Consider the following 25276-nt stretch of genomic DNA (forward strand, 5'->3'; position numbering starts at 1 on the left):
CATTCACTTTTGTAGTGAGGGCAGATCAACATGTGCATTTCTTTGTGTGTACGCATGTATGCACAAGATGTTGCTCTTGCATGGACTTTAACTCCTATTGCTTAGTAATCATGTCTTTAGGATTAACTTGCAAAGCAGCACTCTGAGATGTCCATGGAGCAAAATGAGTTCACAACAGCGCATCTAGTAGACAGTAGTAAACAGGGGACTAGATCCAACTGTCCTCCAAGTAGCTCAAGAAGTCTTCCTCTAAGTGGCTCTTCATCCAATGGAAGAGCCACTGAATTTGGAAGAAGGCTTCAAACTTGAGCCCAAAGGAAAGGAAGGATGTAAATATCTTAATAAATAAATAAATAAACTTTGCTCATTGAAGTGGTAGGATAGAGGAAGCATTCACCCTGATAGCATTGTCTTGCTGTGCTAATTGGTGTTCATCTATATGATGCGTGTAATGAGGTGGATTGATAGGGGCTTCAATCATACCTGTATAAATGGAACAGCAAGATATGAGTCCAGTAGCACCTTAAAGACCAACAAGATTTTCAGGGTATCAGCTTTTGAGAGCCAAAGCTCCCTTCGTTAGGTACCAGTAAAGGGAGCTTTGACTCTCAAAAGCTGGACTTGAATCTTGCTGTTCTACAGCAGACCAACATGGCTACCCTCCTATAACTGTATAAATAGAGGGACTCTGCACCCTTGTAGGCCTGAGGGGATTTGGTAAAGGACTACTAGAGCATACAGTTTGGACAAGTTCATGAAACGGTGGCATCCCTAATCTCTCTGCTTTATCTGCTTTCAGCTTTCACAACTCATAGTGAATGCTGGGGGAGTCGCTGCTGTGATTGATTGTATTGGCAGTTGCAAAGGGAATGTTAGGCTCCCTGGAATCATGATGCTGGGCTACGTGGCAGCTCATTCAGAGAACCTGGCCATGGCAGTGATCATCTCCAAGGTTGGTTCTACCTTCCTGGTTTGTTTCCTTTTGCAAGCACAATGGGATTCTGGGAATACAGCGTCATTGTGCATGATTATGCAAGCCAGACATTGGAACGATGTGTTCACCTGACCAGTGAGGCACATCAAAGACCAAACTAGTTTGTTTCTCAAAAAAGAGTTTCTGTGACACAAATATATAGCAAATTCCCTGTTATGTGTCACCTCAACTCATTTGCTTGGATATCAGCCTTGTTCATTTTAGTTGATCTGACTTCCAAAGAAGTGAATTTGGGACCATACACATGCTGTAAGGGTGTTCGCAAGATGTTTATTTGTGTATTAATTTTGTTCATTAATACTTTGTTTTCTTCATTGTTGTTTGGAAACTTTATCCTAGTCTTATGTTATTTCAGTTGGTTTAATTGGGAAATGCATTTTTTTTGTACCTTTCCCCATTTACCACCAAATTGGGGCAAAATTTCTGGGGATTATATCCCTCATGTGTGAAATGGGATCCTTCAAATTTTGTGCAGATAAGAGAAAACGCCCCCATTTGAGAGACAGATGAAGCCACAACAAACACATTTCCAGCTCTAATCGTTTTCTTTCAACAAATCAGGGTGAAAAATTCTCATGGAAAGTCTTGCAGGTGATTCATTTTATTGTGTTTACTTCATTTATACCTTGCCTTTCTCCTCAATAAGGACACAAATTGGCTTACGTAGTTCTCCCCTCTCTTTGATCCTCGTAGCAACCCTGTGAAGTAAGCTAGGCTGAAAGTGTGTGACTGGCCCAATCCAGCCAGCCTGTGTCCAATCCGCCCAGCAACTTAAGAGGTTTTTTTTCAACTCAAGCGGCTCTTCCTCCAATGGAAGAGCCACTTAAGTTTGAGGAAGGCTTTTTAGACTGGAGGAAAATTTCAACCCAGAGCTAAAAAGAAAGGTAGGGTATAAATTATAATAAATAAATGAATAAACTTTACTCAGTGGAGTGGCAGGATAGAGGCAAGATCCACCCTGATATATACCGATATCAGTATACATTTAATTCCCAACAAGGCACATAGCAGTCCCTCCCCTGGGGCCATTTCAGGTCAAGGAAGTTTTGCAGGAGGTAAGGTCTAAGCTGCTTCTCCCCACACACCATGTCCCCAGTCCCAATCAGGTCCCCATGAGCTTGGGAAGCATAGAGCTCCCAGGACACATTGGTGATTCAACCTGGGGACATACCCAGGGGAAATGTAAGGTATATTTAGGCCATCTGTTCCCCTTCCCTTCCTGCTGCCTTGTACATTGTAGAACAGGTAACATAAAGGAGATGATACACAGGATTAACGACCTTTGATCATCATTACTGAATGGTTGTTGTGGGTTTTCCGGGCTGTATTGCCGTGGTCTTGGCATTGTAGTTCCTGACGTTTCGCCAGCAGCTGTGGCTGGCATCTTCAGAGGTGTAGCACCAAAAGACAGAGATCTCTCAGTGTCACAGTGTCACTGAAGATGCCAGCCACAGCTGCTGGCGAAACGTCAGGAACTACAACGCCAAGACCACGGCTATACAGCCCGGAAAATCCACAACAACCATCGTTCTCCGGCCGTGAAAGCCTTCGACAATACATCATTATTGAATGTAGTTAAGTTTTATGTTCAGATGAGTTACAATAACTCAAATGAGTTGTTCAGGTTGGATTTTACTCAGATATTATTTGAATGTACACTCCTAACAAACTTTATAAAATGCTTCTCTAAAAAACTATTCTCTAATATAAAAATGTATCTTGTTGAAGAAAATGGTTGTTTTAGTAATTTCTGTATTCAACAACAGCATAGAAAGACTGTTTTGGGCACAATCCAGCCAAAGGCAAGCGTTTCTCATTCCCATTGAATTTCAAAGGGAGAGTGCCTTCAAGTCTCTCCTATGGAAAGCATGGCTGGAATGTGCAATTTGTTTATTAAGCCGCTGCCATTATTACTGTCCCTAAAAATGCCATGCCCAGGATTGTTCAGAGGCAAACGAAGATTCTGAAGGAAATGGCGTGGTTAAAATGTTTCTTTCCAACCACATCCTCCCTCCCCAAACGATTATATTAAATTGCGCTCTGCAACCTGAGTTATGTGCCTGTTCATTGTGTCTGGAGTGCAATGTATAATCGTCTTGGAGTTGTGTTGTTTTTTAAAGGTTATGGATTAGTTTGCTAGCACAGTTTTGCATTTTCATGAGATGCTAATTGAGTTGCCTTTTTACAAATAGCAGAAAGGAAACTGGCAAATGGCTTCTCAGAATAAATATTTGATGTCTAGCTTTAATTGTCCTTAAAACGAGAACTTATAAAATAGGCCATCTTTTGTTACGTCAGCATGGCTGTTTTTCTCCTGCTGTGCTACATTTTAAGGCAAAAAAAGATTATATGTCTGTTAAAAAAATACAGCAACAAGAAAGCAAACGTTAACATTTATCAAAAGACGTGCCATTATGGAACCTTGTGAAATGTGAAAAGAGCCTAGGAACTGAACAATCTTTCTCTAAAAATCAAAATATATTTTGGTTTTCCTGCATTTAAATGGGCAGACTGCTAAGCGAGCTTTTGTGTCTGGGGGTTTTCAGCCTGCAATGGGTACTGCGAGATAGCCTGACACTGCAGAGAGAAATCTAATATTTCAATGCCACGTGTGTGAAATATGCGTATTGATGGTATTCTCTTTCTCTCTTCCCTCTCTCTTTTTTAAAAAAATATATGAAATGATTCCTGGTGAATACTAGAATGTATTGATTTTTTTTTTGCAAAGTATTCTAATTATAAAATTGTCAGGACTAAAAGCCAATCTGACTGATGAAAGTTCCAATATACATCCGTAAGGGTCAGTGCCTGCATGAATAATAACTGGTTAAGTCATGTTTAAATTTATTGTGTGCAGTGAATGAGAGAGGAAAAAAAGACTCTAAATACATAAAAGATTCCTGCTGGGAAAGAAACGAGAAAGGGGTGGTGGTGGTGAGAGAAGACCCCCACTCTCGCCCCCAAGCTTCATGGCTGCACCCAATCCATTCATTTTTAGCAGGGCTGGCTTGCATGGCAACCATCTGCAGGTCTGATAGAAATGTATGGAAGGAACACAGAGGTAGTATTTCATTGCTTTCAAAGAAACCTGGAAGAGAAACCTGAAACCTTGGCATTTCTGATAAAACTGCCAGCATCACTTTCTGTTGTGGCCTGAATTGTGGCACCTGCTTTCTGAAGCCTTTGAAGCAGTTAATGCGCCAACTATGACTGCCTTATCTCAGAGAAAGATGTCCGTTTAGTATTCTTCTGACGCTTGAATTCACTGCATCCAGGAATAATCCCTGTTCAAGTGAGAGATGTCCCGGATGCTTTGACTTAAGAAAGAAGCTTTTAATTTTTCTTCTGGTTGTCAACTCTAGCAAGTTCTACTGTCCTGATCTAGATTCCTCTAGCTTAATGTCTTTTGGTGAATCCTACAGGGGGTGCCACAATTGGCAGTGTGCTTGTCAGAAGAACCAGAAGATCATATTAAGGCAGCAGCTGCTTGGTCCTTGGGACAGATTGGAAGACATACTCCAGAACATGCCCGTGCGGTTGCAGTAGCAAACGTATTACCTGTGTTGCTTTCCCTGTATATGGCAAGTGAAAGTTCAGAAGATCTTCAAGTCAAAGTAAGCACAAATTGCAAAGCATCTTCCCCCCTCCCTTTTTGTAGCAGGTTCTTGCTCCAAATGTATGTGTAAGTATGCGGAAGCCAAGGCTACCTCAGCATTACCCTAATCAGACATTCTTAGTTGTACCAATTAGCTGTTCATTAGGAGAGGAGAGCAGGGCACTCAATGAGCTCCTCCCACTCATCCTGCCCCAAACAGCCATCCAGTGGCATTCTAAGTATCTAACCCATGAAGGTCTGTCTGGGGTTGCCCTGACCTGGATAGCCCAGGAGAGCCTGATCTCATCAGATCTCAGAAGCTAAGCAGGGTTGGCCTTGGTTAGTAATGGGATGGGAGATCTCCAACGAAGGCCAGGGTTGCAGAGCCAGGCAATGGCAAACCACTGCTGTTAGTCTCTTGCCATGAAAAACCCACCAGGGGTTGCCATAAGTCCACTATGACTTGAGGGCAGGATTTCATTTCAACCCGTGAAGGCCTGGCTCGGGTTGCCTGCTCTGAATTGGGAAATTCTTGATTTTGGGATGATGCTTGAGGAGAGCAGATGTTGGAGAGGGAGCTCAATGGATATGTGATACCATAGAGTCCACCTTCCAAAGCTACCATTTCTTTCAGGGGAGTCAATGTCTGTAGACTGGAGAGCAACTGCAGTTCTGGGAAAACTCCAGTCTCCCTCTAGAGCTTGGTAACTGTCTGCATGGCTCGTTTATTGGGCTGTGTGGACTCGTGTGTAGCAGCTGTTTGTCTATGTAATTTTCATCCAAGTAGGCATAGAGGCCTGCCTATATATAGCCAATGGAGGCAACAGGGGCCAATGCCATTAGCAGTAGTAAATTTCAAAGCAGTTTGAATTTGAATCTTTCCCACTCAAGCATAGAACCAACATGTGGAGGGATCATCATAGGTCTGTCTTAAGCCCCGTTTCTTTGCTGCCGTCCTTCTTTGCGGGCAGCACAGTGGCTTCCATCATTTCACTAAACCTTAAGAATGTTTGCTGTTTTTGTAACACTCATTGATGTGTAATTTTAATGCTATATTATTCATGAGGGACTGATTTAAGTCTAAAGGTAGGCTAGATAGTAAAACTTTAAAACTAAATAAAGTTTAACAAATATTAAATGTTATTGTCCATCCTGAACCTTTGGGACAGGACAAGATAACAAAAATCTTAAAATATTCATTTGGGGATTGACTACGAAATTAAGGCCCTTTCCGCACGTCCTTAAAGGGATGGCTCACTCGCTGAACGCTGGTGGCTTTTCCTCTTGACTCCAGACGTCTCTGTTTTCAAAACGGTTGCAGGCTGTTTGGATTCAGTTTTTTCAGCACCTTTTCTGGGAGTGCACTTTTCCGCAGTCCCAGAAAAGCGAAAACAGAGATGTCTGGAGTCAAGGGGAAAAGCCGGCAGAGTTCGATGAGTGGGCTGCCCTTTTAAGGACACGTGGAAAGGGCCTAATACTGAGATTACAGTTGTTCATTGTAGGTGGTGGAAGAAGCTTGTTCAGCAGCACTGGAAGTAACAGAGTCAGCCAGAGGATTTTAGTCGAATTGCTTGGGTTAGCTGAATGTAACTAATAACAAGCTTCCTTGGGAGGTGTTTAAGAAGAGGCTAGATGGCGACCTGATAGCAATGATGATTCCATGACTCAGTAAAAATATATGCGGACTGGGAGAGGGGCTGCATGAAGGGATTAGCTGGAGCGAGGCTCCCATGGCCCTTTCTCATATGCCCAAGGTAATGCCGGTTGCCAATTTGGGGTCAGGAAGGATTTTTTCTCCTGGCTAGATTGACTGGGGATCCTGTAGGCTTCTTGTCTTCCTCTGGGCATAGAGCAGGGGTCACTGGAAGAGGTGGTGGTGGGGATAGCTGTGAATTGCTTGCATTGTGCAGGGAGTTGGACTAGACGATCCTTGGCATCCCTTCCAGCTCTGTGTTTCTATGTTTCTGATCTGTGTAACAGTTTCACAAAGCTGACACATCCTAAACCACTGTTAGTGGATGTGCTGCACTGATGAATTCACTGTACTCTCATTTTAGAGCTCTTGCGGCATCATAGGCTGTATTTCAAGCTACTTGTGTTGAATCCCGTTGAAACCTTTCAGAACAGTGGGCCAATTTACAATACTGCAAAACACACACACACAAAACCATTTGGTAGTTGCTTCCTTGTCTTTTCTTTCCATGGCAGTTTGGTACGGTCTAGCTGGAAGAACAATGACGGTGGGCCTCTTCTCCATGTAAACCTAGCTTAGCCTAGAAGGAAGGTGATATTAATGAAGGAACCAACCATGTTCTTTGGCTCATCCATATAATTCCTTCATCTAAACATTGGCCTGGTACAACTGATTGGATGATAGAGTCCATGAGATAGTAGAATGGGCTGTACCACTTGCGACTATCGGCAGAGCATAGCATTTTTAATGCTTCCCTGTGTTTAAACTAGGACTACTAGGTCCCCGGGTGGGAGCGAGGGAATCTCCCGCTCCCAGCCTCCCCACCCCCCCGCTGCCACTCAACTGGCTGGTGGGGGTAAGAGGTGGGGGAACAGACCACCAGGGTGCACTCCCGATGCAGCATGTCAACATCAGTCCTGGCTTCTTTAAGAATCGGCCCATTTGCAAAGTGCAGGAGTGTTCCCAGGCCTGCGCGATAACATCACTCCCGGAAGTGATGTCATTGTATTGTGCCAGAAGCACACCTGTCAGGAAAGAAAGAAGGTAAATGCCCGGTCCCCTCCCTCCTGCTGGGAGGATAAGGGGACCTGGGAACCCTAGTTTAAACAAATCCCTGCCTGAAGAAAACTAGTGCAGCAAGGAAAAAGATTTCACTTGCCCCCTGCTTTGCCAATTCCCTACTATGTCACATTCAAATATGCATTCAAATATGTCACATCTTCCTACAATCTGAAATGAAACAGTATAATCTGTCCTACTGCATCAGAATTCTGCTGTCTCATCCTGTTGGGTGTGTAGAGCAGGCAATTCCAAGGGGGGCACTGAAGGAGTCCTATGGAAATAGCTCCCCCCGGTGTTGCAGTAAGTATCGATTGAGCTACACTTCCAAGAAAATGTAGTTAAGATCAAAGTATTAGTATGTAATTTATTTACTTACTTTTTCATTTTTTAAAATGTATAATATTTATTCCTCACTTTTCTCCCCAAAGGGGCCCAAAGTAGCTTACAACAGTAGGAGGGGGAAAACCTCAATAAAATACAATAGCAAAGTTCAGTTTTAAAGAAATCAAACAAAAAATCATGGGCTGGTTCTGGATCCAGGGAACCAGCTTGCCAAGGCCACTGGAGACAGGAAAAGCAAACAAAAGCACAGCTCAGATGTTACAGCTGTCTGGAGCAATGTCTCTCTCAGTCTGCCCTCTTTGCTCCTCACAGTTACCATTTCTGCAGCACAGTCTAAGATGACATAGTATCATCTGTCATGGAAAGTTTGGGGGCCTCTCTAGCATTTGCTTCCTTGTGAGGATATTTGCTGGGGCTTGGGAGTGTAAATCAACTTACTGTGAAATGTACAAGCTGGGAAGTAACAGATGGAAAGTAACCAAGAATATGTTGCTTTTCCCGCAAGAAACACTTTAAGTCATACAAACACCAAGCCCACAAATCTATGATCTCTTTCTCTCCCCGTCAAACATCTCTTCCATTCCTTTTGCTTCTGTAGGGATCTTTCCAGATGGTCATCCATCCAAGAGGCTCCAATTTTATGCCTCTCAGAAAACAAGAGTCATAATTCAAGTTAAGCGTAAGAGAACCACATCCTACATCAGGGGCTGCTGCAGGACTGCTAACAGGATTTTCTGGGCCTGTTACATTGCTGGTGAGGGCCCAGTGTATACCAGGGCAATGGCTGTGCAGAGCGGCATTGAGCTGATTGCACTGACTGGGCCTCGACATTGGACACTTGTCAGTGGTGGCAGCAAGCACGGAGCAGTAGCTGATCAAGGAACTGTGCTTCACGGTGGAAGGTGTGGTGAAATCATCAGGCCTTGCTGCATTTGGCAGGGGGGGGGGAGGAGCGGTGGCTTAGTGGCAAAGCATCTGCTTTACACGTAGAAGGTGCAGGTTCAATCCCCAGCATCTCCCGTTTATAGGATGAGATAATAGGTGGAGTGAAAGACCTCTGCCTAAGACCTTGGAGAGCTGCTGCCAGCTTGCCGGTCGGAGTAGATGATACCAACCTGATAGAGCAATGCTCTGACTCAGTATAAGGCAGCTTCATGTTTTCACTTTTGTTCACTATGCAGGGCAGGCCCTTTTATTTTTTCTGGAATCCCTCGGGGATGACTGAGGGCCTAACTACACATTGAATTGTCCCCTGGGTTCTTTCCAATTCCATGTGCACTTGTGAGTTCCTTGCTGGGAATTTGGTTCCCATGTGCTCAGGAGACCTTGGCGTGGAAGGTAAAGGACCTTTGGCCTCTTACTGCAACATTTTCCCAACCTGAAACAGCTTGCGGGGGGTGGGGGTGGGGGTGGGGGAAGGAATGATGTGCCTTGTTGGATCTCTACAGGTACTGATGAGGTACACAAAGATGGATCCAGTGGAGCAAAAATAACTCCCCTGGGGCTGATGCAGGTCAAGAGAATAGTGTGTGTGATGCATGCCACAGGCCTGATCCAAAACAGGACACAGGAGGACTGAGTTGCCAGTGCAGAACTCATACACTTAGAGATTTAATTTTTTGCCCTGGAATCCAGGCAGAATTGAAATTTGTGCCCCTCATCCATCCACTGGAGTATTTTAATGTAAGCAGATTTGCAGTCTGATCGTTTACTGCAGTGTAGTGACTCGTACAAGTTGTGATGCTCATCTGTTGATACATGGCCAACCGTGTTCCCCTTGTTGCACTGGAAGCGGGACTGCCTTGCTTGGCTGCCACCAGCCATTGGCAGTGTTGCGTTAGCACAGGGGAAATGTTTTATGTTACAAGAGAACCCATGCCACGGGCTTTTTCCTGGTGGGGGAGAGATGGAAAGGGTGGGCCCTCAGCACTGGTGCATGTTTCCATTGGTGACTTAGGGGAACAGTGCTGAAGGATGGCTGGAGGGTGTTTTAAACCAAGTGATCCTGCTTCAGTCATCTTAAGTTGTGCTAACTGCTGTACAAGCAATCTTAACAACGAAGCATGAAGCTGCCTTCTGTGGAGTCAGACCCTAGACCGATGTTGCACAGTCTTGCTTACTCTGGAAGCTCTTCTCCAGGCTGTCACAGGTCTCTCCCAGCCCTGTTTCCCAAGACCCTTTTTGCTAGAAACGCTGGGGTCCTTCAGCTTAGAATGTGTAGACCGTACCACTGTGGTACAGTCCTTTTCCACGCATATAAAGCCATGATAAGATTGGCTGCCTGTTTCCTTGTTATCTACGGGAGTAACAATGCCACCCTAAGTAGAATTATATCCTTCTGAGTCCATTGTCTTCAGTAGGCTTAGAAGGGGGTAACTCTGCTTAGGATGGCACAGTTGGTCAGTCCATGTGCAGTATTTCAATTTAATTGAGTGTTAAACATTTGTCAAGTACACAAAGGACAAACTCCCAGTTGGGGCTAGCTCATTTGCATCTGCCCCTGAAATTTCTTGAACAGGAACCTGGATGCAAGCTGTTAATCTTTGTAGCGTTTTACTCTACTAGCAGTGTAACTACAGAGGGATAGAATATCATGTCATTAACTAATTGAAGTTGATACAGGTCATGCAGGAGGGGCAGACATCCTTATAGGATAAAGAAGCTCCAGTTGAGACTAATGAAATTCTCTGCAGAACTATCTGCACATTTTCAGAATGCTTTACAACCATGAGGACTAGAAAACCTTGCGGGGAGGGGAGAAATGTTTGGAATCTTTAAGAATACAAGTGTTGAACAACATAGCAGAGTCCACATAGCATACTGCCTGTGTAGAACTGCAGAAAACAAACTGCATCAACTGATGTTCACCGTATTGGCACCAGCAAATACTGTGAGCAGACTGAGAAGTCTGTCCTAGTCTCATATCGTATCCTGATTAGAGTTCCGTTCCAAGACGTTACTACTGGAGGCAAAAGTTGTATTGCGTACAGGCACTAGGTTTACTGCAGTTTCTTTTATGTAATAAACGATCATCTGAACGAATGTCATTTCAGCTGTTGTCTGGCCTGCTTCCTCCATTTTCACTAAGGCTTTAAAACTTAAAAGCCACAATCCAGCACAGAGTGATGCATGTTTCTGTCCCATTGATTTCAGAGAGACATAATTGCATATTATTTCATACTGTGCTAGGACTAAATTTGTTTTGATCTGTTTGTGCACACACCCACTTGCTCACAATTTTACTGCCTTCCATCGTAAAACATAATGGATATACATTTTGTTGCCAAGGTTTTTTGTTGTTGTTGATTTTAACTGGTGCAGGCTACAGAAAACATACCCTATCAGTTTTAAGAGAATGGCACTGGCTGCTGGTTTGTTTCTGGGCACAGTTCCAAGTTCTGGTTCTTACTGTTCAAGTGCTGAATGGCCTAGAGCCAGGGTATTTAAAGGACTGACTACTCCCGTATAAACCTGCCCTTAAGATATTCTGTAGAGGCCCTGCTCTGTCTGTCTTCCACCTCTAGCAGATAAGGTGAGGGGCAACCAGAGGTGAGGCCTTTTCCGTGGTAATCCCTCAACTATTGAATTGAATTGCTGGGCCATCAAGCTTGCTAAACTTTAGGCACAAGCTTTCTCCCCCTTGTGTTCTATTGACTGTTGTTGCAGTTTTTTTGGTCCATAATTTTCTATAGTTTTAACTTTTCCTCTCTGCTTTTTACACTTATACTGCTTTTATTTGCTGCTCCTTTTAATAGCAATTGTGATCACTGGCTGTGGCTTAAGTTTTCTTCTTCTGTTTTTTGTTTTACTGATGCGTGGTTTTAGTGATTATATTGTGAGCCACCTCCACTTACAGAGGGTGGATTTCTTTTTAAATAAATAAGTATAAATATCAAGAATCTTCATTAAGGCATCCCGAAAGCTATCTGCAGTTGTTGAAATGACACAGGCCTGGTTTTTGCAAGCAGACGTGATGAATGCATGATGATTTGTAGCTGATTTTTTTGGTTTGTTTTTGTACAGACCAAGAAAGCCTTAAAGAATATCCTCCAGAAATGTACTCATCTGCCGGCACTTGAGCCCTTGCTCCATGATGCTCCTCCCAACATTCTGAAGCACATAGTTGGGCAATTCAGCAAGGTAAATGGGCATTTGTCCGTCCCTCCTTCAGGGCTCCGTGCTTAGATTCAGTTTTCTGAGTTGGTTTCCAAACACATGACCAGTATTAGGGCTGTGGGCAGCTATCCCAGTATCCATACCTGGAGTTCTCCCATCTCTGGATCTCTGATGTCACTTGCTGTGAACTTAAGGAAGACAGCATGTTCTGTTTTCTAAATCAGGCAAGGGCAGCCAGCCATGTTAGCTTTCCCCCCCACCCCCCATACTGACCTGGCCAATCCAGAAACTTTGGGTTAGATCCCACAGATCACTTCTTCTAATGGTAACATCTTCCTCCAGCACAAAGTGCTTTCCCCTGCTGCACATGGAGATCCTGGAGAAAGGGACCACGATTACTGTGACAGGTCAGCAGGATCCAGCCTTTTCTTCTGCCTGCTATAGTTGCAAAGTTTAGTGTTGCGTGACCCTGTTCCCTTCAGTGTCTGAGGAGTAATCTGAGTACATTTGATCTTTGATAGTTCATTTGGCTACATTCTGCTGTTAAACCATTCTGTTCACAGATTCAGACCCCAAAATAACAACCAGTATCCCTTGTTCGTTAACAAACCTGCTAATATGACACTATGTTATACTTGGGTAGTAATGGAATACTTTACGAAATGCTGGTTGTCACTATTAATCTCAAGAAACATGGAAAACGCAAATACAAGCTGCTTTTTCTTTCCCTTTGAATGTGAGCATAGTCCACATGTTTTTAAGAAGGGGGATAGTGGCGGTTCACTTGTGGTACCATATTAACTCAAAAAGATGACAACCCTTGATGTAAATTGACCCCCACCACCACACATACCATACGTACCTGAAATTTGTACCTGGATTTAAGATGATGTCCTTTTTCTAAATGACACTCCGGTGGGGAAGGGAGATACTATAGTCTTCCTTTCAGGTAAGTAGCATCTCACTTTATTTCACCTTTTTCATAGTAAAAAACTGTAATGGATACTTGTTTTTTCTTGAGAACTGTAAGCCAAAACAATTCCTCTGCACTCACTCAAGGTTAGTTTTGGCTTGCTTTTGCAGGGGAAAAAGCCTTGTTCCCTACCAGGCTATAGGGCTGGATTGCTACCAAGTGTGGCAGGCTGGTGGGCATATGCCAAGGCCCACAGTCTAGCAGAGGGCCTACCCCCAGTGGGAGACAATAGGTAAATCTGTTTCCCAGTGGGAGAAGTGCTTACAACCAACAATGCACAGGAGAATTTTGTTCTGCTGTCATCTCTAGGCCCCCCTTCCCAACAACCCCTGTAACACTCTGGGCCTTTCCCCCCCTCTTTTTGGACCCACCAGCACTGCTTGGGCTAAAAGGAGGGCAAGTGTGGTGCAGGCCATTTCAAATGAGATAGTATACTGTGTAATTTGACCAGTTTGATCTCTGCCCCAACTGCCACCTAACAGCCAGGCCCTAAATGGCTTCCTAAAGCAGTAATTTCAGATGAGGCTTGAGGTAAATGTGGAGGGTGGGAGAGAGTAACTTTGATTAACTTTCTCGAATGGAATAAAGTTGCTCTGTAAAGAAGACTGAAATAATGTTCAAGTATAACACAGCATTTGATGAGCTCACAAAGTTGTAACATTTCAGTTAACAAGATAGGAGTGGTTAACAGCCAAGCTTTTATTCCTGAGGCGAATCCCACAACTTTAGGAATCTCACAGTATAAGTGTGAGCTCCTTCTGGAAATTCCAATAGCCTGCTACCTTTTAAAACCAGACTCTGAGGCAGCAAAGTCCCTTGAAAAAGGATTTTTCCTGGGACAGGATCGGAGGATCTCTCTCTCTCTCTCTCTCTCTCTCTCTCTCTCTCTTTCTGAAGGCCCAAATCCTATCTTCAGCCATCCATGCGCCATAATTGGCTGTTAGCCACTCCGCACACACATCATACAGAAATAAAGGAGATTGGTGACTGATAGAAAGGGGCAGGACCTTTTTCCTTTCTATCACTGAGAGCCACACACCACTCCCTCTAGTATAGCTACAAATGGGGGAGCGGGGAAAAGGGTGGGTTTGAGAGGGTGCCATGATTGATGGGGGAGGGGGATAATAGAGCCATAAGGAGAGCTGTGGAACAGGAGTGCGATGGAGCTTGATACAGCAATCCTATCTTGAAATGAAGTGAGAAGCCTGACACATCTCCTATGCTAGAGTAAGAAATTCTCTTGTTTGCGCATGCATATTTTAAAAAATATTTTAAAATGCTTACTTACATAGGTGCTTGTGGGGTATGTGAAGGGGAGGGAGGAATACTGGAATGACTCTGATGCACTCCCTTTCATTTACCCTTGGTGACCTCAGCTGAGTCTGACCGTCTTTCCACTTACCAGTGCAGTTTGATGTCAAGGTTCAGCAGACCGTCAATTATGAGAAATAATCACTAAGGGCAAATTGAAATAAAAAGGAACCTTCCTGTGTCTGAGATTTTATCCAGAGGTCTGTGGCACAACTAGGATCAAGGGGGGAGGGGGCACTGCTGTATCAGGCGTGCTAAGCAGCCTAAATGGTTCTGATTAAGGCAGCTTGTCCCGAACAATAGCTTGTATTTCTTGGGCCATCAGACCCCAATGCAGATGCTTTGCTAATGAGTGAGGGACCGTGGACTTCAGCCCTGTGTTGCCTTACATATTATCTGTTGCTTTAAATATGTACTCCTATGTACTACCTGTGCTTTACATTGCACATGTGGGCAAGTCTGAAAAGGAAGCAGTTTCTTGCTGTTGCCTTGCTCCTGTCCACTTGTATGGTTTAAAACCCTTTTGCGCATCCCTTGTACTTTTTCTGTGGAAACAGCACTTTCTATGCTGAAAGTGGAAGGGAGGCCTTTATAATTCATACGAGCTTTCTGTCCCATGTAGGGTCCCATATGAACACACACATGAAGCTATGTTATATACTGAATTAGACTGCTAGTCACTGTTGCCTACTCAGACAGGCAGCGTCTCTCCAGGAGTTTATGCAGAGGTCCTTCTTATCACTTATTATGAGCTCTTTTTAACTGGGGACTACAGGGATTGAACCAGGGATCTTTTGCATACCAAGCAGGTACTTTACCACTGAGCCACAGCCTCTCCCCTCCACATTCGCCTAACAAACCCATTTAAGCAAAATGTGTTGTACTGTACTATCCTAAGAAGAGCTTCCTGGGAGCAAACCCCACTGAACTTGCTGAGGGTTGCTCTGTTAAGCATGGTGTATGAAAAAGCCCTAAGCGATGGCTGCAATTTTTCTTTCTCCACATTCTCTAGGCACAATCCCCCGGGAACTTGTCGTGCACAAGCCGCATTGAAATCATGTTCCATTTCATTTCAGTGAGGCTTGCAAAGAACTTCTTGCTGGATCCTACCCCTTGTGCTCTCTGCTTTGATTTCTTATTAACTCCCTGCAGCAGACAAGGATCCTTGAAATGGAAGACTGAACTTGTTGTTTTAACTTTTATAGGTTCTGCCACATGATTCCAAAGCCCGGCGCCTTTTTGTAACAAGTGGTGGCCTTAAAAAGGTCCAGGAGATAAAAGCAGAGACTGGCTCGCTTCTTCAAGAATACATCAACACTATTAACAATTGTTATCCTGAGGAAATAGTCAGGTGAGGCAGGGAAAGGAGGCTGGAGCCTCAGTTTATGCTCCAATGCTCCAATGTGGGGGATTTATAGTATAACTGAAATTCCTTATGTGCTAATGTTTCAGTTCGACAATAGCATCCGGTAAGGGGTACAAAACAGCAGAACTGTTATTGTTTCCAAGGAATTCTGCTGTGTTGTGGGAGTTTAATTTGTATACAGTTATTTCTGTTAGCTTATTTACTTTTTTTTTTTTTTAAAGAAGCATCTGCCAAGATCTACATTTTAAAGAAGTGTAACTAGTTCCAAGCACCCAGCAGAATTTTAAGTCTCGGGTTTCTTGAAGAGCAGCTCTCCTCACGTCAGTTTCAAAACCAGTCTGTGATGAGCAAGAATTTGGGGGTGGGGGATCAGTACAAAAAGAAGGAAAGAAAGCCCTCTGGGTGTACACAAGCTCTTGAATGTACCTTAAAAGCTTTTTCGACCTGGTCCATTTTTCCAAGTCAGAAATAAGAGTCCAGTGGAAGCGTTGCAACAAAAGCTGAATCTATACACACAGCAGAATGAGGTGGCCAAATAGTGAAGTGGTAGCTCCAGACTAAATGTGGGAGATACCACTTTGGAACAATCCCCCATATAAGAAAACTCTCTGCAAACAGGAAGTCAGCACCACAAGCAAACAGATAAGCTGTAATCTTGCTCCCTGATATGCTGTATTTATATCTGCAGAATATTTCCAATATAAGAGGGCATTCAAAAACATTGTTCCACCCACAGTCTAAAGTGGTGCAGTCCATTCGTCCATCTTGGCCTTGTCTCTTGGGTAGACCAGGCCTGACTGTAAAGGAGGCATGCTCTGGTCCTAAGCATTGACTTGGTTCATCCGCTTACCTCATGTTCAAGATATGATCCTCATGTTGGTGTTGATCCACCCCACATTACAGTGCATATCTTAGAATGAGGAGTAAGGCCCTTTGTTTTTAAAGATAAGATTTTTTACCTTTAGCACTGTTGTCATACTAGCACCAGTGGGACAGTATGAATATAGTGAAAAAGCATACATGTGCGTATTTCCCACTATACCATAAAGGGTATATGTAATCTACATGCTAATTTCAAACTGTGAGGTCAGCTTGAGACCCCAGTGGTTCAGATATTAATGTGTGCCAAGGAGGTAGAAATACCATCTCTTCATTATGGCATCAATGAGGGCCCATGTGTTCTCTTTTGCTGCTGCCATTCTGTGGCATAGGCTCCCTGGGGAAATGAGGGCAGGGCCATCCTTGGGATCTTTTAGGAGGCCCTGTGAAGCTGCTTTATTCACCTGAGCTTTGAATGGAGGGTAGATTGTAGACATTTTATTAGGTTTTTAAAAAAATGTATTTACTTTATAGTCCACCTTTCTCACTGAGGCTCAAGGTGGGTTACAAAACTTAACAATGTAGTAGGAGCAGTGTAAGACATACAGTAAAGATTGTAGTAAGACTAGATTACAACGATAAAAAAACAATGCAATGAAAACAGTATAAAGCATGACATAAGAAATACAAGAACTGGATTACTGAAATTAGAAAACAATGCAGTAAAAACAAGAAATGTATAAACTATAGCCCTGTCCCTTTTAAAATCTTTCTCCTGAACACCTCCCTTTTACTACAGAGGAATTTGGGATTTTGTTGTTTTACTTCTGTATTATAAGCTGCCAGGAGCCATAGGGAATGTTTAAATAAACATACATTTTCCTCCCACCATAAAAGAGAGGTTCAGAAATCCAGCTATAGCACTAAGGATATATTTGGCCCCTTATAATAACTGTGCTTATATACCGCTCTTCTAGCCAGATTAGTGCCCCACTCAGAGCAGTGAACAAGTTAGTGTTATTATCTCCACAATACAGCTGGGGAGCTGGGCTGAGAGGAGTGGCTTACCCAAGGCCACCTACTGAGCTCATAGCAATAGTGGGACTTGAACCAGTAGAGTGCTGATTCACAGCTGAACCACTTAACCAGTGTGCTACAGCAGCTATGAGAATCTGCTATGGGATTGATTCAGAATTGATTGCCCTTGGTCCTCAAATAAAAGAGAGCAGAGAGAAAGGTCATTCAAGGATTCTAGTTTTGCTAGACCAGAGATGAGCAACTGGTGGCCTATAGCTATCATGCAGCTATCATGATGGTATTATGTAGCCCACAGTAGCCAGTCAAGGATAGAGGAAGGACATAAAAGATGCCGCTAAAATCTCTTCTTTTTAGTTTCTTGGCTCTATGATCACATCTCCAATTTGTTCTCGAGTCCTACAGTGTCCTCCAAAGCAGAGTTATGTCCTTCTAAATTCATTGAAGTCAAAGGATTTGAAGGTTGTAACTCCGTTTAGGATTGTACTGCTAATCTCCGAAGTAGGACTGCCGTGACACCCCCCCCCCGCCTTCTTACTGCTTCCTCAGTCTTAGTTTCTGATGCACAAAGATGAATCAACTCCCATGTAACCATGTACTGATGCCAGCCCCTCCTCCACATGCCACAACTTGGCCAACACTCTGTGTCCAGATAACAAAGATGCCATACGGTTGCACTCCCCTTGCTGGCTGGTGGCTTCCCCCACCAAAGTCAGTTGTTGCTCACTCCAGCTGGAACAGAAGTTTGGGGGCTTGTTTTAGTTTCTGCAGAGAGAAACATGGCCAGTAAACAAAATGTGCTAAAACTTTGCTGCTACCGATGACAGCCATACCGTTGGACTGACGTCATAGAGACTTTATTATAGCCAATGAGATTACTTGGGTCCAAGGTGCCAGTCCATTTTGTCTGGTGGAATTTATGCTGCTTCAGCAACAAACTATTCACTTATCCTTTGTTTACTCTGAAGTAAGCTCCACTGATTGTAGCCATAGTGAGAAATCACAAGCGACCAAATTGCAAACAGAGCAAGCAAATCCCGCAAGCTTTTTATTTACCTGGCCCTCAAACCATGTTAGTGATGTCTCATTCTGTTACTCAGGCATTTACATGCTGTCACATCAACAGATGTTGGTCTGATGACAGAACATCTTGTTAGTTTTGTATTTTTAACTGCTTACAGTTTCCCTCAGAAGGCAAGGTCTGTTGTTCATCTTTTCAGTTGCAAATGCTTTTATGTTTGTCTAGGAAAACAAATGTCAGTGTGTGCTTGTGTATAAAATATGCAGAACGACTTAATGAATAAGTGAGGGACACCAAAGGTGAAAGGGTGGTTTGGAAACATTAACAGTGCAATCCTAAGGAACGTTACTCCAGTCTAAGCCCATTGGTTTCAGTGGGCTTACACTGGAGTAACTCTTCTTAGGATTGCACTGTAAGGCTCAATCAGCCATTGAGCCTAGCTCAAGAAAGGGAAAAAAAGTTATGTTTGAGTGTGATGTCTCCATTGACAAGCAATGGTTCAACTCAACAAACCAGAATCAGAAGACCTAGTTTGGAATGGGTTTGCAAACCCCTTGTTTGTGCTAACTGATGTTTGTCATATTGTTTGAATAGACAAGCATTGCTTTACCTCTGGAGTGCTGAGCAGATAGAAAATGAAAAGCAGACAAGCAAGTCTAAATTGTGTTTTGCCTGCTGGCTTGAAAATAGGAATAGCACAAAGTATGGTTTCGAGCCAATAGCTGCATTCAGACATCATGGAGAGACAGAAGTTTGTCCATGATGGGTACGAACACGGCTTGTTGCTGCACTTTCCCTCTTGGGTGTCAAGTGTAATTGAAGTCTTTTGGGCCCGGGAAACCTTGGACCAAGCTGCGGTGGTTCACTGCAAAGTCCAACGGCAATGCCAGAGTGAACTTTGAGCCCTTCCCCCAATGAACTAGGGCTGTAAACAGATTTGCAGCTTCCAGGGAGGCCTTCAGTCAAGCTCTCTGTACAAGGGGAGGAGGGAGGCCCCAAGTGCAGCCACCCACCATGGACAAACCTCTGTAGAGATGTCTGAATGCAGCCATTAATGAAAATGAGTTTTCCCCTGATTCTGTCTATACAGTTCCTCCCTGTCTGGTTCTTTAAAAAAAATCTTTTTCTTTGAATGGGTGTGCCAGTTTTACATCTGACTTTTGTGCCTGCATCTAAGGAAAACTCAGATGCATTTTTATACTTCAGTTAACTTTTCTGAAATAGTGAGGTGTTGTCAAATCACAGCCAACTTAGTTACCCCCCATAAAGTTTCAAAGCAAGAGGTGAACAGAGATTTGCCATTGCTCGTTTCTGCATTAGGGTTGCCCACCTCCAGGCAGGGCCTTATTATCTTCCAGAATTACAACTGCTTTTCAAACTATAGAGATCAGTTCACCTGGAGAAAATGGCTGCTTTGGAGGGTATATGGCATTATTCCCTGCTAAGGTCTCTCCTCTCCCTAAAACCCATTGTCTCTAGGCTCCACACCCCAAATCTCCAGGAATTTCCCAACCTAGAGCTGGCAACTCTACTAGCAGTAGCAACCCTGGACTTCCTTGATGGTCTCTGATCCAAGTACTAACTGGGGCCTGCCCTGCTTAGCTTATGAGACCTGATGAGATCAGGCTAGCCTGGGCCATCTACAATACATTAGGAAAAGTTAGCAGTAAAACTCTTCCAAGAAAGTTCTTTAGGGGAGCCAATCAGTATTCTGTAGGAGGAAATCTTTATATAAGAACGCACACATGCGTGTGTGTGTGTCCCAGTCATCTGTGACCAAAACCATAAGGAAGCTAGAGTACAGTGTAAGGAGTTTTTGTTGGGGGGTGGTGGTGCAAGAGCTTGTTCTTGAATATGTACTCAATATTAAATTATCTACTTAGTTACAAACAAATGAGGGAGGATTGTGCCCCTTCCCAAGTGGTTCCCAGTGAAATTAACCTTGTTAAAGAACTTCCATATTCAGAGGAAGTTAGCCTCTGAATATCAATACTAGGAGTAGGGTTACCACCAGTCCCCCTAGCGGGATCCCCCACTCCCACCTCTGCCCCCCTCACCTGGCCAGTGGAGGAAGAAAGCACAGGGAATGGGCCCAGGAGCTCCAGAGCTCGCTCTTGTTGTGCCAGGAACTGTGTGTGTGCGAGGTCAATTCACCCCCACAATCCCCCCAAATCCCGGGTTGGGCTCCAGGGTGCCTGGCAATACTAATTAGGAGGCAACAGCAGGAGATGGCCTTGGCCTGTATGCCCTTTTCGTTGACCTTCCAGAACAATTGGTTGGCCAAGTCTACTGTGATTCAGGATGCTGGACCACTAGATGGACCACTGGTCTGATCCAGCAGGGCACGGCTTACATTCTTAAAATAAATCTTAACTACAATGAGGAGGACTGGGAAAAAAAATTCATATGCACAGCCAGTGCAATAGGGTTGCTAACTCCAGGATGGAAAATTCCTGGAGATTTGGAGTCAGGGGATGGCAGGGATTTGAGGAAGAGAGGGATCTGAGCCTGGTGTAATGCCACAGAGGCCACCTTCCAAAGCAGCCATTTTCTCCAGGGAAAACTGATCTCTGTTTCTGGAGATGAGTTGTAATTCTGGGAGATCTCCAGGCTTCACTTGGAAGTTGGCAACCCTACTGTGCAAGCAGGGAGACTCAGTTGTAGCTCCATGAGGAGAATTGGGCAATGATATATTGGAAAGGCAGAGTTGAATGATTATTACAATGCCCTTGAAAAAGAATTGAATTGAAACAGGAAAAAGAGCAAGCAGCCTGTTGGATGTTGGACATTTGGATTTAATAAAACAGTCAGGGATACTTTCACGTTCCATTTGGGACTCTATGGTCGTGCAATGTCTAGCAAACTAACCAGATTCCTTGCATCCTGGACGCTTACAAAAGAGAAAAGTTTTGATATTTCAGGATGGTTGAATTTTGGTGTTCACACTTACTTGGATTCATATGTACAGTTGAATCTATTCTGTTAAAATCCAGTACACTGCAAGAAACTGTTGGTGTAAATGCTCTGTGTTCCTTTAAGAGTGCACTAACGCTCTCTCATTTTGTATGGTCATCGCTGGATGTTTAAAGACTTGTGATACTGTATTCTATTTATTGGCTCATTGGTTTTGATACTTATTCTATATTTATTATTCAATATTTATTGTAATTATAGACATATGTATCACTGTTTAGCACATTGCATTTTATATTATAAATATTATTAAGAGAGCGATTGTTTATAGTAAGCGACTTCCAACAGGGGACTGTAGTCTCGTTCTAATTTCACCTGGAAGTTGGCAACCCTACTGTGCAAACTGTTTTTAGGTGCTAGCTTTGTGCAGGCATGAGTCAATGGCACTAACATAGAGAGCTGCAAACAGTGGCAAGATGCAGAAAGTGGGGCGGGGGGTACCATTATTTGATCAGTATCTAACACAATCCAATCCCTGAAGTTTTTCCTCCAGAGTTTTTCTTCCAGAGATTAACTATATGAAAATAACTTTCTAGTTTGATTTTGTTCTCCATGTCAAGCATGGAGATAGCATCTTCTAAATGTCAAATCAGAATGCGTTTTTCATATCCGTGTAAATATTGGCTTAGTAGAGAAACCAGAAAGAGAACAAATCAAACTAACTTTTGTAATTGTTAAAGGAAGATCAAAATGCACAAAAAACTAGCTTGGCATTATTTTTTCAGACAAACAGTAATGAAGGAAGGGGATCATATTTCCCCTGGTATGTTTAAATTCACTGTGAAAGACTCTGGGGGAGCATTTAAAACATCTGGGTTGGGAACTGCTCCAATGGCTGTGGCATTCTCAGTCAATACTAGTAAGTGTGGCACTGCCCTGTTGACTAGTAGGGAGTTAATGCACTTGCCTTGATTGGTGAAAAGAATGCCTTCAATAAATAAATAAAACCTGTGCCCAAAGGGTCCTTGCCGTGTCTCACCTGCCACTTTAAGAACCATGGTCTTAAATTCCTACTTTGTTCCAGTTTAAGACTACAAGTACGGAGGCATTTCAGACACCTGGAAATCATGACATCAAGGATCAATTGGTGGATAATTACATAACTGTTTCAGACAACTGAGCCTGTTTAATTTATTCCTCTTAAGTATGTCAGTATGTATTGCATGCAGTTGTTGGCCACAATCCAGCAGCTTGGGGCTTAAGTCTGCCTTGTTCTCTGCTGGATTGCAGCTTTGGTATTTTCCATGATGAGTTTTGCTTTTAATCAAGGCATGCTTGTTTCTCTTCCAGGTACTATTCCCCTGGATATTCTGAAGCACTTCTGGAAAGGATAGAAAATTATCAGCCCATTCTATAAACTCTTCTGCATTTGTGATAAGAGTAATTTTTTCTATTTCCTATCTGTGTTTCTAAGTGGCTAGCTTATATAGTTTGGGAAATTCTAGCCTACGAGATAGTTAGCCTTCTGTTCTGTTACCAATCAGTTGTGATGACAGGAAGATACTACCTTTTCTCTTGTAAGCCACACTTGGTTTTTCTGAGATCCAAGGCTGTCTTGTGTCTATGTTAAGAAGTCCGCATTTCTCAGAATTTCTTGAAGACTTGCAAATGGAGGGGCCAACGTCTTTTCTGAATGTTTTGATCCTTCAGTCTTCAGAGTGGTTGTCAAATCAGATACTTGAGATGCAGAATTGTTTCAACAGATAAGAATGTTAGTATGGTAATCTGGAATTGCATAGTTCTCATTCATCGCAATGGGATTTGTGCAGAGGTGCAATTTGTAGCGCATCTTGGGCAAGTAGGAATTGCTTTCAAACATGCAAATGAGCAGTGGATTGTGCTCTCCTCTTCTCCATATTTTGACTAGCTGCTGCCCCAGCCTCAACCACAGAACTTTCTCAGGCACCTTGAGGAACTAACCTTTGAACTGATGGCCATTTGACCCTTTCGCATTCAGGCTTTTGATGGGGCGGCTTCAACTCTGTTTAATTTTTAGAGGTGGATTTCAGGAGAATTTTTGTCTGGATAATAAACCACTGGTAAGGATTTGTAAGTAGTTAAAAGAAAATTGAAAATAAACATTGTAGTGAGTTCTTCTTGAAATTGCTGAATGCTTCTTCTTACTCTCCCTAACTTCTGAGAGGAGAATGGTTTTAAGAAAAAATAGTTCAAGATAGTTCCAACTGTTCAGATAATTCAAGATGATGACACCCAATGGAACAAAATAAAACTCTGCATATAGTACCAAACAGAAACAAAGTTCTTCTGATTTTTTAACCTGGGATCTTATTGTATTTATATTTGTCTCAGTGTTTGCCTATGCATCTGTAACAGATGAGAGTCAAAGGGTATTTAGAAGGGGGAACATTACTTCCATCAGCCTCTGCACAAAGATCACTCAATGAATCTTAACATAGCTGGAAGCAACCAGTGTTATATAATGGGATTACAACTGACAGGCAGTGTAATAGGATGGAATATCTCTTCAGTAGTGAAATTGGCACAGACTATTTGAAGAACCGTTGCATTGCAAATCTATATGCCTGCAGTGCGATCCTAAGCAGGTCTACTCAGTATCCTCTGGAAATCTACTCAACCCGAGGAAGGATTCTTAGGACTGCACTGTGGGTTGTCAGGCTGTTGTTGGGGAAGGGGATGGGCATCGGCTCAGTGGTAGAGCATCTGCTCGGCATGTAGAAGATACCAGATGCAATCCCTGGCATTTCCAGTCCAGAAGATCATTCAGGGCTAGTGATCTGAATGACCTCCACCTGAACACCTAGAGAGCTGCTGCTAATCCGAGTTGACAACACTGACACTGATGGACCAGTGGTCTGATACTGTGTAAGGAGGCTTCATATCCCGCAATCCTACCAGCCCACATGCACCAGTTATATATTTATATTTCAGTTGCACCTGAAACGGCACTCTTCCTTGGAAGTTCCACAGAACTGAAATATCATGCAGCTATGGTAAGGTGTGGAAAACGTCATCTTTCCTATGACTGCAGATGCACATAGCCAGTGTTGTTTCAGGGTGACATTGTGGAGGGTTGACAGGAGTATGTTTTTTTCTTGAACAGTGATATAGTTGTATGAACGAGTTTCCACTTCTACATAAATATTTTTCAATTCAGGATGTTGTGTTGCCGTACGAAAACTAGATCAGGGAGAAATGTAGACTTGCCATAACATTCCTTTCTCACGAGGACACAAAAATAAGAATTTATCAAACTTGCAGTCAATAAATCTTTTTCAGTACAAAGATCTGAAGTGCTGGTTATTGTTTGTTTGTTTAGAGTTGGATGCAATGCATGTGGAAGCAACACAATTTCTATCTGGCATTCTCAAATGTATCTTTAAAAGCATGGCAATCCAGTATGAATGCCAAGGGCACTGCCAGTATTCACTCTATTGTACAAAAATTAATAGTTCCTTATTTTCTTTTAGACAGTGTATAAATAATATTGGTGCTGGCATAAGAAGCCATGCGCTGCATCCAGACCTATAATTTGAGTTAGTGTGAATACCAATTAGGCTATTACCATTGTGTATACTTAACAAAAGATCAAATTAGGGGGTGTATATAAGGACCAGAAAAGCATTTTTGGGGGAAGAGAATGACCTTGATTCTCAAACTGGATAGTGAAGGATCTCCCCTGTGCTGGCTTCACTTGAGGGCCAGAAGGTGGCGTATATTAATAGTTTCTCTTGGCTTTTTGGCAGATTAGTGCAAGAAACTAGATACAAACATGGTAGAGACATACTGGAGTCAGAATCCATTTCCCCCCTTCACAGCTGCACTGTGGTACAGCTGAGAACCAAAAAGCCTATTAAACAGCTGGGGGGGGGAGGGTACACGGAGCCTAGTTCTGCCATTTTGAAAGCCAAGCTTAGCTCTGCTCCCCAGAATTGCTGCAGAAATTGTATCCACACCATTGCTTTGCCCACAGCCACAGTCACCACTTTATGTGTAA

The 25276-nt window shown here is 43.2% G+C and overlaps 1 protein-coding gene across 2 annotated transcripts in view; it reads left to right on the forward strand.

Annotated features, from left to right (window-relative positions):
- The window catches only part of SPAG6 (sperm associated antigen 6), a 67370-nt gene extending 42840 nt beyond the window's left edge, over positions 1-24530 (forward strand). For both annotated transcript variants that reach the window (XM_054992147.1, XM_054992146.1), the window contains exons 7-11: positions 800-952; positions 4417-4608; positions 11710-11826; positions 15292-15437; positions 22591-24530. In XM_054992147.1, coding sequence (XP_054848122.1) covers positions 800-952; positions 4417-4608; positions 11710-11826; positions 15292-15437; positions 22591-22657 — 675 coding nt within the window. In that variant the 3' untranslated portion in view covers positions 22658-24530. The remainder of the gene's footprint in view (positions 1-799; positions 953-4416; positions 4609-11709; positions 11827-15291; positions 15438-22590) is intronic.
- The last annotated feature ends 746 nt before the right edge of the window (positions 24531-25276 follow it).

The sequence above is a fragment of the Eublepharis macularius genome, chromosome 11 (genome assembly GCF_028583425.1).
Source record: "Eublepharis macularius isolate TG4126 chromosome 11, MPM_Emac_v1.0, whole genome shotgun sequence".
Classification (NCBI taxonomy): domain Eukaryota; kingdom Metazoa; phylum Chordata; class Lepidosauria; order Squamata; family Eublepharidae; genus Eublepharis; species Eublepharis macularius.